The 15,775-nt window shown below is 48.5% G+C and overlaps 6 protein-coding genes across 6 annotated transcripts; 4 read left to right on the top strand and 2 right to left on the bottom strand.

Annotated features, from left to right (window-relative positions):
- Positions 1–615: 615 nt before the first annotated feature.
- Positions 616–1,254, top strand: BJX68DRAFT_278445 (histidine phosphatase family protein; the record flags this gene model as incomplete). Its single annotated transcript, XM_071048539.1, has 1 exon — positions 616–1,254. One exon carries the CDS (start codon positions 616–618, stop codon positions 1,252–1,254), a length of 639 nt encoding a protein of 212 aa, XP_070894888.1.
- Positions 1,255–2,657: 1,403 nt separating this feature from the next.
- BJX68DRAFT_270796 (chromate transporter-domain-containing protein) lies at positions 2,658–4,382 on the top strand (the record flags this gene model as incomplete). The annotated part of the gene is made up of 4 exons (XM_071046772.1): positions 2,658–2,897; positions 2,943–3,064; positions 3,127–3,689; positions 3,748–4,382. 4 exons carry the CDS (start codon positions 2,658–2,660, stop codon positions 4,380–4,382), a joined length of 1,560 nt encoding a protein of 519 aa, XP_070894889.1.
- Positions 4,383–6,243: 1,861 nt separating this feature from the next.
- Positions 6,244–7,262, bottom strand: BJX68DRAFT_168273 (uncharacterized protein). Its single transcript, XM_071037000.1, has one exon. The coding sequence runs from the start codon at positions 7,196–7,198 to the stop codon at positions 6,269–6,271; it is 930 nt and encodes a 309-aa protein (XP_070894890.1). The 5' UTR covers positions 7,199–7,262; the 3' UTR covers positions 6,244–6,268.
- Positions 7,263–7,851: 589 nt separating this feature from the next.
- On the top strand, positions 7,852–9,343 carry BJX68DRAFT_244935 (epoxide hydrolase family protein). The gene is made up of 3 exons (XM_071041409.1): positions 7,852–8,972; positions 9,044–9,145; positions 9,196–9,343. Exons 1-3 carry the CDS (start codon positions 7,968–7,970, stop codon positions 9,325–9,327), a joined length of 1,239 nt encoding a protein of 412 aa, XP_070894891.1. The 5' UTR covers positions 7,852–7,967; the 3' UTR covers positions 9,328–9,343.
- An 877-nt stretch (positions 9,344–10,220) lies between these two features.
- Positions 10,221–11,582, top strand: BJX68DRAFT_244936 (NAD(P)/FAD-dependent oxidoreductase). The gene has a single exon (XM_071041410.1). The coding sequence runs from the start codon at positions 10,241–10,243 to the stop codon at positions 11,423–11,425; it is 1,185 nt and encodes a 394-aa protein (XP_070894892.1). The 5' UTR covers positions 10,221–10,240; the 3' UTR covers positions 11,426–11,582.
- A 406-nt stretch (positions 11,583–11,988) lies between these two features.
- Positions 11,989–13,005, bottom strand: BJX68DRAFT_278449 (SDR family oxidoreductase; the record flags this gene model as incomplete). The annotated part of the gene is made up of 4 exons (XM_071048540.1): positions 12,661–13,005; positions 12,454–12,561; positions 12,233–12,389; positions 11,989–12,174 (listed from the first exon to the last, which is right to left on the bottom strand). Exons 1-4 carry the CDS (start codon positions 12,957–12,959, stop codon positions 11,989–11,991), a joined length of 750 nt encoding a protein of 249 aa, XP_070894893.1. The 5' UTR covers positions 12,960–13,005.
- Positions 13,006–15,775: the final 2,770 nt, after the last annotated feature.

Raw genomic sequence — 15,775 nt, forward strand, 5'->3', positions numbered from 1 at the left:
AGTGACATGACGGCGAGAAGCAAACAATGGATGAAGACCACCGTCTAGAAGGCGGTAGGGAAATCGGGAAATTGTTTGCCTAGAAGTAAAGGGCCCGGGTAGTATACAGGCTGGCTGCTATGTATATACACGGAGGTTAGTCACAGCTGGCCTAGTGGAATGAATCTCAGAGAAGGCGCCTGCCTTACCGGTTTCTCCTACGCCTGTCGAGCTTTGGTGCAATAAACAAACATGACTTGTTAATCCTTTGAATAAGCGTGCTGCAAGCTGCACTCGGGGTAGGTCAGAGAGATAGAGCGCCGGCTCACCTGTCAGTAACATGACTGTTTAGCGAACCGGTTTCTGGGGAAGCAAGTTAGGAGGCTCCTGTTCATGATTACGGCGCCCATCATACAAAATCGATGCTTTGGATCGCTTCCATTAATATATGCAAGGAACCACGTGGAAGTCCTTTCGCTCAGCGTAGAGATATATTTGGTTTGGGATGGGCGAGTACTCCGTATCACGCAATGTACTCGAAACATTACCTCATCTTCCCCGTGGCCGATAAGACACATAAGACGAGCAATTTCCCCTCGTTGTAGGTCGTTAGAATTTGCAAAAAATTCATTACCCATGGCCTCGAAAGTCCATCTCGTCCGCCACGCGGAATCTGTGCACAATGTTTCCAAAGACTTTTCTCAATTCGACCCAGACTTGACCCCTCTGGGTCTTCGACAGGCCGCACAGCTTGTCCAATCGTTCCCATTCGCCCCTCAGGTGGGGGTGATCATCACCTCTCCACTGACACGTGCCGTCCAAACCACCCTCGCCGCTTTCCCGCACATCCTTGATGAACGCTATTTCGACCCCGAATCCGGGAACGGTATTAAGAACGGCGCAACCCTTATCTTGGAACCAGATTTGCAGGAGAGGAGTGCACTTCCCTGTGATACGGGGTCCACATCTGAAATCCTGGAAACGGCTTTTCCGAGACTAGATATCAAGGGTTTGGCCAAGGGATGGCAGGTGAAAGAGGGGTTATATTCTCCGGACGATAAATCAGTAGAGGAGCGGGCAAAGAGGGCGAGATCTCGTATAGCGACAATCAGCGAAGATTTGAAGTCTCAGCGGCGGACGGATGTTGTGGTTGTCACTCATGGCGTTTTTATGAAAGTCTTGTCTGGAGACCAGAACATTGATCTCCCAAAAGCAGGCTGGAAGAGCTATACCGTTGGGACAAACGGACCTGATATTGCTCTATTACCTCTCTAGGGATCATTAGGACTGCCAATATTTATTAGACAGTTTAGGGCAGGATGCTATGCTGGCTGCTCAAAGATTCGCTCAGCGAGTCACAAATGAGCGCTTGTTAGAAGCCCCACTTATCACTCCTTTATCTTCCCCGGATCTAGCACACATGTCTTCTTCTTCCATGTCATCTAGCTATATCTAGTGGTTCCCTGCCTAGATAGCTTCATCGTTCCTGTACATATGCATACATCATGTTTGACTATGGCTGAGTTCTCTCCTGGAGCCGTAGCGGGCTCTGTAAGCGCTCCACCAAGAAAAGCTGCGCTCGTTATCCATTCGTTGGACCTGACCCCACGTTTTAAGGTTGATTTGCCATGTGATGAAGCCCAATTACTGTCCCACTTCTTTTGGGGAATATCTTCACTTGAAAAAATGGCTTGATGAGCCTTCATAAATGATTGGATCGGGCGGTGTACGAAATGATCAATCAATCGAAATTGCGGAGATCATATCCGTACCTTCCAAAACAGTCCCTCTGAAACCGAGATCGATCATCTTCCAATGACCCCGACAGTTGTGGGGCGCTGATGCCCTAAAGTAGGCACCAACCACCACCAATCAGAGCTGTGTCAGTTGAAGTGTGTTGTTACCCTGAAGGCGGTAGGATCGAGATCATGTTCGCCACGTCGACGGCCTTTGAGTAGTCTTTGGGCAGACAGCCAGGGGCGTATTCTAAGACTGGTATCTCGAAGCTGCGCTCGGTTGGTATCTTAGCTAACAACTTATCGGAATCTTTTCTCCAATCACGAGATGGCGACAGACAAATTCTGCATGAGCACTGCGTGAGCTCCGTCAAGGGCGGTTTTGCGGCAGTATCCCAGGATATTTCGCGCTACACCGCATCGGAGAAGAGGGTTCTCCATCCAGCTGAGAATTAGAATTTAGTCAAACCTTGCTTTTCTTATCTTCGGCAAATCGACTTGGAATCTCTCCAGAGAATACACTAATGGTGAGTCCAATAAAATTTTGGGTTACGTAATGAGTAATCATGGCACAGAGGTGGTGATCTCGCGAGCAAGGTCAGAACATCGTCCACTGAGAGAGTTATGAGGTCAGGGAAGGTGGACGGCTGACTGAGCATACTTCCTCGGAAGCCTACTAACCCGAAGAGGAGCCTGAGTATCCATAACCAATTAGGCCTCAGCGGCGATCTTGGCGATGCCAAGATACTAGCTGAAAGAGTATCCTTGGTAAGCATGTGACAAGTGGCGGACTTTCTATTGGATGAGCAGAAGAGTTGGTTGCAATCTTCAAATTTATCCATCTTCGAACACTTATAATCTTGTTCACCCTCGATAACTGTTCGCTTCTTATCCTCGGATGATTTGTGACTCTAGCTGGTTTATTCATAGACGGGGTTCACAATGCTTGTCCTTACTCAGTCGCGACCTGTCTCGTCCCTACGAGCACTGAACAGAAAATGGCGCAGTCATGCGGGAGCAACCAACCCTGCACGCGGGGACGAGCCCCTATTCGGTCGTATGAGCGAAGTCGTTCGGCATACCTGGTATCTGGGGTTCACTTCGTTCGGAGGACCGCCTGTCCATTTCCAGATATTTCATACGCGGTTTGTCGAGAAGGAAAAGTGGGTTGATGAGCAGACGGTAGGCACCATTGATCTCAATGCTATAGTGTACTAATGGGTATAGTACCAAGAACTCTTCGCCATATGTCAGGGTCTTCCAGGACCAGGGTCAACGAAAATGTTGTTTTGCTTGGTTTTGCTCCATGCGGGGTTTATCCCAGCGTTGCTCGCATTTTTCCTTTGGTCGTATGTGCTCGCTTCAAAGGCAGCTCTTGTGATTCATGATAAAGTACTTATTAATCTGCTAGTCTCCCCGGCGCAATCGGCATGTATGCACTCTCTCTTGGTGTGCAACGGATTGATGAAACACTTCCTGCTCCAGTCTACGCTCTTCTCTCGGGCCTGAACGCTTCAACAGTAGGCATTATTGCTCTTGCTGCTGTCCAGCTGGCTGAAAAGGCCATCCGTGATAAGATTTCCCGAATCTTGGTAATCTTTGGCGCATGTGCTGGCCTCTGTTATAGCGCACTTTGGTATTTTCCTGTTCTTATGGTTGCTGGCGGTGTTGCTACTGCGCTGTGGGACGGGCTGCTGTATCAGCAGGTTTTGAAGGCGAAGAGTGCGTGGAGGAATAGAAATCGGCAGCCAGAGCCGGAGGCTGATGCTCCCGATAGCGCGGGCCTGGGAGATGCGGCTGCGAGAAATTCGACTCGTGGGCCAGGGGTAGATATCCTCCGGATGAGAAAACCGGAAGCTGGGCCTTTGCCGCAACCAACTAGTGCCCAAACTTTCGAAGAAAGGGATGGGCACGTGTCGCAAGACCATGTGATTCGTATTCGTGTTGGGATTGCACTTTTCGTTTTCTTCTTCGGTAAGTTCCATTGTGGGATTGGAATGACGTTGTACAAGAGCTAATCCAGAACTCGCAGCCTCTTTTATCGCGATACTGGTCACAAGAGCCAAGATTTCACTACCCCCGTTGGCTCTTGATCTCTTCGCGAACATGTACCTCGCCGGCACTGTGATATTTGGCGGGGGCCCGGTTGTTATCCCCTTACTCCGTTCTTATGTTGTTGACCCAGGCTGGGTCTCGAGTCGAGACTTCCTAATTGGCCTTGCTATAATCCAGGCCTTCCCCGGTCCAAACTTTAACTTCGCTGTTTTTCTAGGTGCACTCGCCCTTCAAGCCACATCCTACCCAACAGTCTTTGGCGCATTCCTTGGTGGATTAGGAATTTTCTTCCCTGGAATTGCCCTTGCCATTGCAATCCAGTCCTTCTGGCGTGTTCTGCGAAAGCAGAAGTATGTTATTGATTTTCTCCGTGGTGTGAATGCATCAGCCGTAGGATTAGTTTTTACGGCCGTGTACAGGCTTTGGGAAATAGGATATTTAAGTCCATCGGAGCGTGATGGGCAGAGCTTGGCAAAGGAGCCCTGGTGGGTTGTTGTCGCTGTTGTTACTTACGCTGAGAGTGCGTGGTTTAAAGTTCCGCCTGCATTTGCGATTTTGCTCGGTGCTGCCCTTGGGTTATGCTGGTATGGAGTGGTTGCTCCTGCCTGGTGACGAAGTGCAGACATCCTTGATATGCTCGCAACCTACTCACTAGGTGGGTGGCATGAGACTTTAATACTCTAATATGTCACTAATAATTGGCTTCAGACCACCTGGACGCAGGAAATATGACCTGCGGCTAAACAGCTTCTAACTGCAGATGTCTTCTGCCGCACGCCCTACTCTGCCTTGTCGATGCCTCCGTTTATGGCTTCTTTCGTCTTAATCATCAATATATATCCATGATAAGCTGCCTTACCTTTGCCTGAGCCCCCCTCGCATGCTCCAACATGGATGAAATTGGTACCACGCGGAGTAATCATATGTAGATGTTTAGAAGAACAAGATGCATTGGATGCCTGAACCTGGAAGCTGCGCTTTACATGCCGTAGCGCTTAGACATCTATATTGGTTAATTAACGTCTGACGTCCGGACCTCAGCGGCTTCAGCGCTCCCACTGCCAAAGATCCCAGGGATCCTTATGATTGAGCCCATTTCTTTTATCTCTCCGGCCCCTCACTTATCTTTCTTCACACAGCTCCAAAGGTCTCATCCAAACCAGGTCAGGAAAAGCTGGTTAACGTCAGGAATTAAAAACCATGGGAAGACATGGATGGGACCGGGAATCCTTGAAGCGAAACAGTGCGCTCCCTCCAACCTCAGCGCCGGAATCACTCAGTCAACCACACCAGCAAGCAGTGGTATGACCTTTCCCTTTGAAATTAGACTTTTACAAAACGTATATATTCTACGCGGTAATGAGAAATGGTTACAGTCCCGCCCAGTGGTGCCCGTGGTTGCTCGGGGCGCAGCCTCTGTGAAGTGAATATACTCGCAGTTCACGGTAGTATCACTCTCGCTTGAGTCCATATTGAAGTCTACCTTTTCCATAATTGCAAGGGTGAGATATAGATTGATAGCAAAACAAACATTCCGATAACTGGTAAGAGGGTCATTCAGTCGGCTCCTCTCAGGCAACAATGCCTTCGCCTACGGGTATTGCTTTAGTCAGAAAGGGAGGCGCACAACTACCTTCCTTCAGACGCCGGTGTCAAGGCTAGGTTTGCAGCGAAGGACAAGTCCCAAGAATGTATACTCTTTCGTACTCCACAGCATAGAGAAAGGCCATAGTGCCTGGCTTCCTCTCAATATAAAGCTAAGTCCAATGTGGAAAGCCATTTAGGCCACATCAGTTCACAGGGCGCAATAGACATATTTCCAATCCTGCTTCCTCGGTTTTCTGCGTACGCCAGAAGCCTCACTTCACACCAAGAGAAAGCAGGAGTTCACCAACAACTAAGTCATCAGATTTTCTGGCGGTAAAAATCAGTGTAAAATTATCATATTTTTCACCGGCTGCCAAGTTTAAGAATTCTTGATTCTCTTAAAAATCCATGGCCGACGTGGCGTTTCTCCGTGCAGGCACGTCAGGGGTTGATGTGAAGCAACCAGCGGAGAAAAGGCATACTGCTCCAGCCCAAGAGAAGCTCGAGGGCACTGTTTTTGCCGGCGGTAGTTCAAACAGGTATATTGACGGGTATGAGCGGAGGGCCGCTTCATGACTAGCGAAGGCAGAATGCCGTCCCAAGTGCAATGCATATACCTGGCAAAAAAAAAGAAAAAAAAAATTCAGCTGCCTGGGCTCCATACCATTTCCTTTGATGGCTGATCGTGGGAGACAATTTATCCTAACTGTTGTATAATTATGATTCAGAGCAAACTGCCGCTTAGCCAAATCTGAGCCACGATATCATCCGTCGATCCCACTTCTCTCCAGCTTCCTGATTCGACTACGATCGGTGATGCCTCAGGAATGCTATTGATTGTGTTTCCGCCCTACATTGATAAACGAGCGCCTATGAGAATACCTCGCTAGAAAGCGTCATGTCATTCGAGGCTATGCTGAACTAGCCAGAGTGGCAGAACATTCCATCGCGAACCCAAAACAACGAGCATACCACCCTTGCGACCAATGACTCAATTCCATGCAATGAGGGGCGCCTTTAACCAAGCTCCCATCAACACGAGCGCTCTTCTTGAATGCCTGCACACAAACCCCCAATTCTTCTTCATCGGCGACAAAGAAGGGGTCATTATCCACAAGAGAGAACATAACTGGAACTGCCACCTGCGCGGCCCACTTTTCCTTCCAAACGGGCAGCCACACGGCGGGGAACTGAGCTATTTCTGGGAGAGGCGACACCGCATTGAGACGCTCACACAGCTCCAAAACCTCGGGAACCGTGGTCCCTGGTTTGAACATAATTGCGTCTTTCTTTTCTGGGGGAAATAGCACATGATCGGCGTCAATGGTTATGTAGTCAGGGGTGTTAGACTTCATGAAAGACGACTGCGTATTGCCCATACCACAGGTAATAAGCCCAGCAAGAGGGTATAACGGTGCGTCATCTCGCGCATGCAGAGCAGCAGCTATTATTCCTCCCATCACGCCCAAGCTGTGGGACAAAATAACAATCGAGTTGCATTGGTTTGGTGTGCCAATCTCGGACCAGAGGGCAGGGAGAATATAGCGATGCAACCAGATACCAGTTTCCTCGTAAAAGTCCGATCCCTCCGGAATAGGCAATATTGAACTAGTACCCCCATAGGACGGTCGATCGATGGACACAAAAGGGACTCCTAAAGCCTCACTCGTCAACGAAGCTGAGTACTTGGGATGGCCGTCGAAGTACTGGCTGCCATAGCATCCTCCATGAAGAGCAACGATCAGAGGACGGTGCTTGACATGTGAGGCTGATAAAGGTGGAATAGAGTGAATGCCAGTCACGACGCCGCCATTGGAAAGTTTGAATTGAAATGGCTGCATGACGTAATAATAACTTGTAAACAGATTTGATATTGAATGAAAGTGACTAGTAATCTCGCGTGAGAACTCAGTAGTCTTAGATAGAAAACATGCAGGGCTTTTAAAGTAGCCCAGTCTAATATACATTGTGGACATCACGCATGGTGGTCTAAAAATTTTGATATGCATGTCAACGGCGATAACGGACATTACCTCCTCTGTCATGGGAGCACCTTGCCCCGACCAATCATTTTGGACAATATCTTGGTCCGCTCCGTCCTTTGCTACCGTCTGGACATGGGGCGGGGTGGGTCTGTGGTCACCAAAGATACCCATGACATAATCTGTGTGAAGCGGCGGAGGGCCAAGGGCAATGTGTGTCTCGGATTTCCACTTGAGGCATATACTAACTCCGAGCGTAGTAATCTGAGTGGAGCTCCGCCACGGATTTATAAGCCGTAAAGGGTCTGCTTTGGCAAATCTTAATTTTCTATTGGCTGATTCTTTTTGGTTCCAGTTTTTAACTAATAACTCAAAACATCTTCAGTAGGTCGGCATCTCAAGTGGCCGAACACCGCGCAGTCGGGACGACGGAGGTTCAAGAAGTCCGACTCGCATTCGGAGAAATTGATTGCAAGCCCGATATTGGAAATGCGTCAAAGATCATATTCAGAATCAGTGAGACATTGACCTATATAACTAATGGTGAGATCTTTATTTCTCTGCACCCTGTGCCCCACAAAAGGCAATCTCAAAGCTGAACCGTTTCTGCCGAACCCTCTCCCACATTATGACCTCTCTCGCAACAGTCACTCCCGGGAACGAGTCGGGGTATACCAGGCTAAATTTCAACTTTCCAAGCACCACAGCCCCCGAGCGCTTCGATATACATGTCGATCAGGAATTGCTCGAGTATACCTTGCGGAAGGTGCGTGATTATCGCCAGTCACCCGTCTTCTCCCCGTCGTGGACGATCGAAGGTCCTCCAACAGGGGCTATCGCAGGCCTGGCAAATCATTGGGCCAACGACTACGACTGGAGGGCAGCTGAGAAGCGGATGAACGAGCAGTTTGCACACTACGCTACTACCGTCCCTGGAAACGGCGAGTACTCGGCGCCAATTCCCCTCCATTTTGTCCATGAGAGATCTGATGACGACGCGGCCACTCCACTGCTTCTTATCCATGGTTGGGCCTCTACCCATTTAGAATGGTCTCGTGTCATAAAACCTTTGGCACAACAAGGCGAGAAGGCATTCCACGTCGTGGCTGTTGATTTACCAGGATTTGGATTCAGCCCAGCAGCAAGACAGCCCGGCCTCGGCGCAAGGGAGATGGGCAGGGCTTTTGATGCGCTCATGAGACAGCTAGGCTATGGCAAGTATGGCCTTGTCACGACTGACCTTGGCTGGCTGATTGGCATGTGGATGGTGGAAGATGTTCGTGATAGCATCATCGGCCACTTTACGGATTTCTTCTTGGTTCCCCCGAGCGAGTCAGATTTTGCACGGCAAGCTCAAAATGAGACTACCGAGGAAGAAAATCAGTTCATGGCAGCCGCAGGTGAGTGGTTCGCGAATCATGCATCGTACGCTACGGTGATGAATCAAAAGCCGGCCGCGATATCTTTGGCATTTACAGACAGCCCAGTCGGATTTGCGGGTTGGCTGTGGGACCTCAAATACGGAAGCAGCGACGGATTTGCCTACGAATACAATGAACTCATCACAGACACCATGTTGCAGTGGATACAGCCACCGTACCCCTCTATTGAAATATATTCGGGCATGAACCGGGTGAGTTGGTCCTAATTCAACATTGAAATCGCAACTGAAGATACTCAATACTAACATTTGACTATTGATAGCCTGAAATTTTAATGCTTCCCAAATCGAATGTGCCAACCGGGGTCACACAGTGGGGAGGCCAGAACGGGCCATTTCCATCGCTTGCCAAGTGGCCTTTAACGGTATGTCTAACTATTTCTTGAGCAGTTCATGTCTTGCTAAATATATTCAGCCACGACACTGGGTGGAACGAATGGCTCCGGTGGCTTATTTCAAGAGATACGACTTTGGCGGCCATTGGCCGGCTGTTACTCATCCTGAGTTGTGGGCAAGCGATGTGCGGGAATTCTTTTCTAAATTGTAGAGAGTCTAGATATTGCATTCACTTATCCTATTTCTTGTTTGTTCTTGGAACTACATTATATAACCTCTGAAAAGATGTACGCCCTCAATGACGGACTTCCTCAGCATGGTTTATTACCTGAGAAACTCCGCCGCTCTGGTATGGACAACCAATACTTTTATAAGCATGGCGTGCGTCAGTTCGTTGTGTGTCAAGGGCATGTGGAATGCAGTGATGGGGACTTTAAAAGAGATTTTAGCCCCATGGTGACTGATAAGGGCGTGGATGGGTATGATGTCTAACCAAGGTCGTTTCTTGACTACTGAAATACAAGGCAACGAAGAAATATAACCCTCACCGTGACTATATAGCTCCTTTGGAGAATGACGGGTGCCTGGCAAACTGTGGAAACAATAGAAGTATGGGCACTTTTTGTTCGGCGCCTTACCACCAAACATTTTTAAGTAGCGCACCGCAATTTCCAGTCATGGGCTTTCGGGTCTTTGTCCATCTGAGAAAGAATGTCCAGAGCTGGACGTTGGGTATCCGTTTGGACGAGGATATTGTTGTGAATCCCCTTGAGGGGTCTGAATCGGGTTCCACACACGTTTCTCAGTGGCAAATCATTGATGATCTGGCGTGCCCGGAGGTACCGGAATTTCTTTTGCTTTTGCGCGGGATTTCTGGTTCCGAAGATCATACCCCGTTGCAGATATGTGGGGGAATTATCATTTATCGGTGGATTCTTCAGCCGAGACTGGAGGCTAAGGAAGACTCACTGGCAAGATTAGGCAGTTTGGATTTATAAGCATTAGAAATTGACGAACGAGTTTCCAGATGATTCTACTAGATGCATAATTTATTTTGAAGTTGACCATATCTGGGTGTTTTATCATGATATACAGTCTGTCAGAAGAACTCTGTGTGTGTTTGTATGTGTTTATCTCACAATTCAATCACCATGGTATCTGAGAAACCTGTTATTGTGATTATTGGAGCATCATTTGCCGGAATTCCTATTGCGCATAGCCTTCTCGAAGATGTTCACTCATGCAAAGTTATCCTGATCAATCCCTCCCCAACATTCTACTACACGGTTGCGGCTCCCCGGATCATGGCTAAACCCACGGCATTTCACACGGAAGATTATCTCATATCAATCAGGGCGGCTTTTGAGCAGTACCCTCCGGATTCATTTAATTTCGTGGAGGATCACGTATGCTCCATAGAGCTCGACCGGCACTCTGTCACGCTCGATAACGGAGGGATCATCCCTTTCGACTATCTCGTCATTGCGTCAGGAAGCACAACCCAGTCAACATTTCGAGAAGATGTCCCCATTCCTTTCAAGCAGTCCAACCTCGATAACATGGAGGCCCTCATAAAGAGCGCACAGGATGCTATTTCTTCAGCATCAAGCATCGTTATTGGAGGCGCGGGACCAATTGGTGTTGAGCTAGCTGGCGAAATCGCCGAAGCAGCAGAGCAGCGAGGAAAGCCAGTGGATATTACAATTGTTTCCGCTTCCCATAGAGTATTACCCATGCTCAATGAATCTGCTAGCAGGTCTGCCGAGAGCCTGCTTGAACAGAAGAAGGTCAGGCTCATAAAGTCACGCAAAGTCACCAGTGCAAGCACGTCCAATGGTAACAAGGTCTGGAACATAACTCTGGATAGTGGCGACCAGATGACCGCTGATTTGTACATCCCCACGACTGGGGTGGTACCAAATAACGGCTTTATTCCTCGCGAGTGGCTTGATGATGACGGTTGGGTGAAGGTCGACAATGAACTTCGCGTTCTGGTCAATGATAATGAGCAACATCCGATCTATGCAGCTGGGGATATTACTAACAATTCAATGCGACTGGCTTTCAAAGCCGCCGAGCAGGCGACAGTTGTTGCCGCAAACATTAAAAACGATATAATCGGGCGCAATTCCAAAACCAAGCGACGGGTATACGATCAAGGACAAAGCGTGATGATGATAGTTCCTGTTGGAGCATCTGGCGGGACGGGCCAGCTGTTTGGTATCACACTTTGGAGCTTCATGGTCAAGTACTTGAAAAGTAACGACTTTTTTATTTCAAAAGCGCGTTCAATGATTGGGGCGAGTTAATGGCGATCTGATATATGGTTAGTGCATCTTCTGTGCTAAATATAGCGTACAATATATCATCACCACCTCTAGTTTACGGGCCGTGTCAGTGGACCAAGATAGTCAGGCGTTGATTAACATAATTAGGATCACGAACGTCCACATGGGTAACAAGATAATAGCCTTGGATAGGTACCAGCAGCTTTGTCCTACGATATCCTCATAACTTTCCCACCCTGGCAGACCGAGGCCCTTTTTGAGAACAGCTACAGGGCACAGGGCGTGAGTGTGACTAGTGACGACGCTTCGACTTAGCCTATAAGCCACGGCGTGTACGGTGGCGAGGTTTATTAAAAATAAGGTGTCAGGGCCCATAGGCGATGCGAGCAATTGATATTTCGCAACTTTTTTGTTCCATTGAGACCGTACGCTAGAAAAACCAGCTTTGGAATTTAGCATGATATTCCTTGACATGATACTGCGGAGTTAGACACAGCAGCCGAGCCGTTCCAGTTCCCCTAACATTGGAGAGACTCCCCTAACATTTGAAGAGGAGTATCTTTCCCCTTGTTTGCCAAAAGGATCTACCACGGTACCTCCTTTCCATCGTACTGATTCATTCCTGGTGCATTCTCCCACCCGGGCACATGAATATTGAGAAACCGACCATTCCCGTCCCGGCCAATTCCGTGAAGGATATTCAGTACAGATGTAACGCCAACATCGACCGGAAGATCTGCGTTTTCGCTTCCCAGATCCGTTTTCAACCACTGTTTTTGTGAAGTGTCAGCTATCCCGAGTCATTGTAGGCTTTACCGGTAAACGTACCCCAGGGCTGACACAGAACACTGTGAATCCTTCCTTCTCCAATTCATTGGCGTAGATAACCGTAAGCATGTTTAAAGCGGCCTTTGTGATCTTGTAAGAAGGGGTTGCCACACAGTGATTGACTGGTTGTTTTGAGATTGAGCCAAGCGTTGTAGAGCTTGCAGTTTCCTTAGTCTGTTGCTCCTGAGAACCAAGGGAGGGATAGGAGCGAACGAGCGTACATGTTAAGGATCTTCTTCTCTGTTCCCTTTCTCATCAGGGGCAAGACTGCCCGTGTAAGGTTGTGCACCCCTTGGACATTAGTGCGGAACACATCTTCCAAATCATCCCTGAGCAGAGAATCAGTCAGCGGATAGGTGTGCTAGGTGGACGACGGCTGGGCAATCTCAAAAGGCAAGAGAGATGAGATAAAAGTATAAAAGACGTACATCTCTTCAATTGGTCCATAGCTCATCACACCAGCGTTGTTGATGAGTACATCCAATCCTCTGCCATCTAGCTTTGATGTGACAATATCTACCGCATTCTTGGTGCTGACTTGATCCGTCACATCAAGGGGCACATATACAATGCGCTCCGGGTGTTGACCTAGGAGTTCCTGAAATTTCGCGTTATTGCAGGACCGAGCAGTTGCAAAGATGATAGTATCGTCCTTCAAACTGACTAGTTGACGTGTAAGCTCTAGCCCGATTCCTCGAGAACATCCGGTAACCAGGTAGGAGCGCATGGTACTGTTCTGATGGAAGGCGAAGGCACAATGTTTGGAAGGTCTCGGCAGCAGAGAAAAGATAAAAGCCCGAATTGAAATGTTCAAATGTCGTGGATAATAACCTGTGTCTTCACATCTGATATTAGCTATTTAACTATTCCGATGAGGTTAGATTGTGCGGGGCTCCTTCAATGCAAGTCATCTAATCCCGCTATCTCCGTGATGACATTTTAGCTTATTATTTTGAACTTTCGACTGCATAAAATGGACTACCGTCGTCAATGTTATGGGGCATCGCGGCCAATCAACACTGAGGCTGCATCACAGTCCCACTGTCCCCAAAATAGGTTTAGCACTAACCACCCCACCTTGGATGCCACTAGTTTTGAGGTACCATGGAACTACGTCTAGACTGACGACACCATCGGCGATAAAGAGACGTACCCCCAAGGGCCTTATCAGCCAAATGTTATGGACAACAGTAGCAGACTCGGGGTATATCGCACCCTGCTGCTCGTTTATAGATCAAACTGGGGTAGAAAAAAGGTATAGCTATAGCAGAAGAGAGGAGCGAGCCGGCTCTGCGCTATGTCATTTATTATTATGTCTGATTGACCTGTATCTCCTGCTCCGATCTGCTCTGGTCGTGAAGATTATTAAAACCAAATGAATGCGTGATGGAGCCGGAAGGTCCCTAGATGGGGAAATGGTCTCTGATATCATATGTTCGCAGACGGATTCCCCTTTGTTCATTCCTTAGTACCAGGGTTTTTCTGTTAACGAGAATGAGGTGGTGCAGCTCGCATCGGATATGAATTGTCATGCCGCGGGCTTTTTATTGGGCACTTTCTGGAAGTACGTCAAAGGTCAAATAGCCTATACAAGTTTAGCAACCTCTCTTACAGAAACTCACAAAGTTGGCATAGCGTACAATTTGCCGGAATTGAAGTAATAACCTCTTGCTCCCGCCGCTTGCCACATATGTTATGTAGACTGAACGTATTTCACACTCGATGACTCAATTACCTGGCTTCCTTGTCTACTATCCCTTTGATTTGGTTGTCAACATGTCAGAATTTTTGTCACGTGGACTCCGCCGATCGACGGGAAGATATACATTCCAATTCTAGCAAACCCCGGGTACAAGAGCATTGAAGAGCTTTCTTCCCGACCCCCGTCTGCATTCCAGGGAGATTGAGTGGTTATCACAAAGATATATGGAAAGGGTGTCTGGCAGGTATGAGCCGCTCTGGATATGCCAAAGCGTCTAGAGCTAACATTCACAGCAGAAAGAATGCGACAGACTCCGAAGGGCCAAGAGTGTCACCTTGGGATGGAGGCTTTCGAACCAGTTCTAGAAGAGAGATACTCTAATCCACTGGCAGAAATGTAAATCAGTCTCGTACTGCGACAAGGCCTGTCTGGAGAAAGACTGGAATTAACATGAGCCCCTATGCCGCCTGGGTCGACCCTTGGACGTGGTCGACAGCTTCATCCGAGCCTGTAACGAGAAGACCATACCATCAGATAATGATGTCGCAAAAGCTTTCGGATTCTGTTTCTTCACGTCAGTGGTCGATCGACCGCGACTCTTCAGATTATATTGCACCCTGATCAATCAGTGGGATGTGAGCGAGGAGGAACTGAGGGAGGCTGGGAAGTCCGACAAACTGAAGGAACTGATCCAGTTTCGCGGATCACAAGTCGCGTGTGCTAGGACCAGGAATGATGTAAGATGGCTTTTGCAACAGAAGCGGTTCGGCGCTGGAGTTGTGACCAGCTGCGCTAAGGTATTTGAGACAGAGAGACACATCCTCAATCCTCTGGATCGCACACTCCCGTGGCACACACTGGAGCCCCGTGAAAAGCTCGAGTCTTACGTCTTCTGGTACCAAACCTTGAATGGAATGATGCCAGATGTGGACGAAGATAATTGGATTTCTCTGGGCTTCCGCACAACCCCCAATGCTTGTTAGACTTAAAAGGCTCGCGCAGCTGTGCGGGCTACTCATTAAGAAAGCGACTTTTGAAGAGTTTTGGAAAGCAAGGGGGAGCTCCATAATAGTCGAGCTGTTCCAGAGGCACGGCCTGGGTGGTGACATCCTCAAAATGCGAAATTTTGCATCCTTGATGAGCGCTATGGGCACCTGGTATGAGATTGCCTGGGAGGTGAAGCGGTTTGCCCGTCTATGCTAGCCATTACCCCAACACGCGCGCCGTCTTTGTTGACTACGGGGCCATGAACTGCCGAACGCCGGTGGAGCGGCTGAGCCTCTGTGAAGCATATACCCAGTTCTTCAATGAAGGAAGGGATGAAATGGCTCTGCATCAAGTCTGCATCGAAAATCTGACTAGCAAGCTTTCTGCGATCGGAGCTTGGGTCGCTTCGGTTCGATCCGGCCCCATATGGGCATGATTGTAGAGAGTGGGATTCTCTGCCCAGAGTCAACGTCTGCCAACCTCAACGCACTCCAAAGTTCACGGATGGAGGGGGGAGTTACTTTGACGCACCTCGATGAAGTCGATAATGCAATGGGCGCTGCACTTGAAAACGGAGCGACATTCTTAAAACAAGGCGTAACAACTAGGAGAACCAGGGTATTTCAGTCAATGTCTGGGATGTAAATGGCAGTTGACCAGTACTCGTGAGGTAATAAAGCCCCAGCTGGGGAAAGCAGGATTGCCGTTAAATCTCCTCCCAGCCCTCAATGACAGCTACATCAACCCACTAAAACCTCAAATAAACTCATAACCTTCCCAGTGGTATGGTGCTCAAATTACAGCACAAACGAGCTATGCACCCTATGAAGGTACTGAAAGAGCTGTCCATCATG

The sequence above is a fragment of the Aspergillus pseudodeflectus genome, assembly GCF_044049435.1.
Source record: "Aspergillus pseudodeflectus strain CBS 756.74 chromosome Unknown BJX68scaffold_53, whole genome shotgun sequence".
Taxonomy (NCBI): Eukaryota; Fungi; Ascomycota; class Eurotiomycetes; order Eurotiales; family Aspergillaceae; genus Aspergillus; species Aspergillus pseudodeflectus.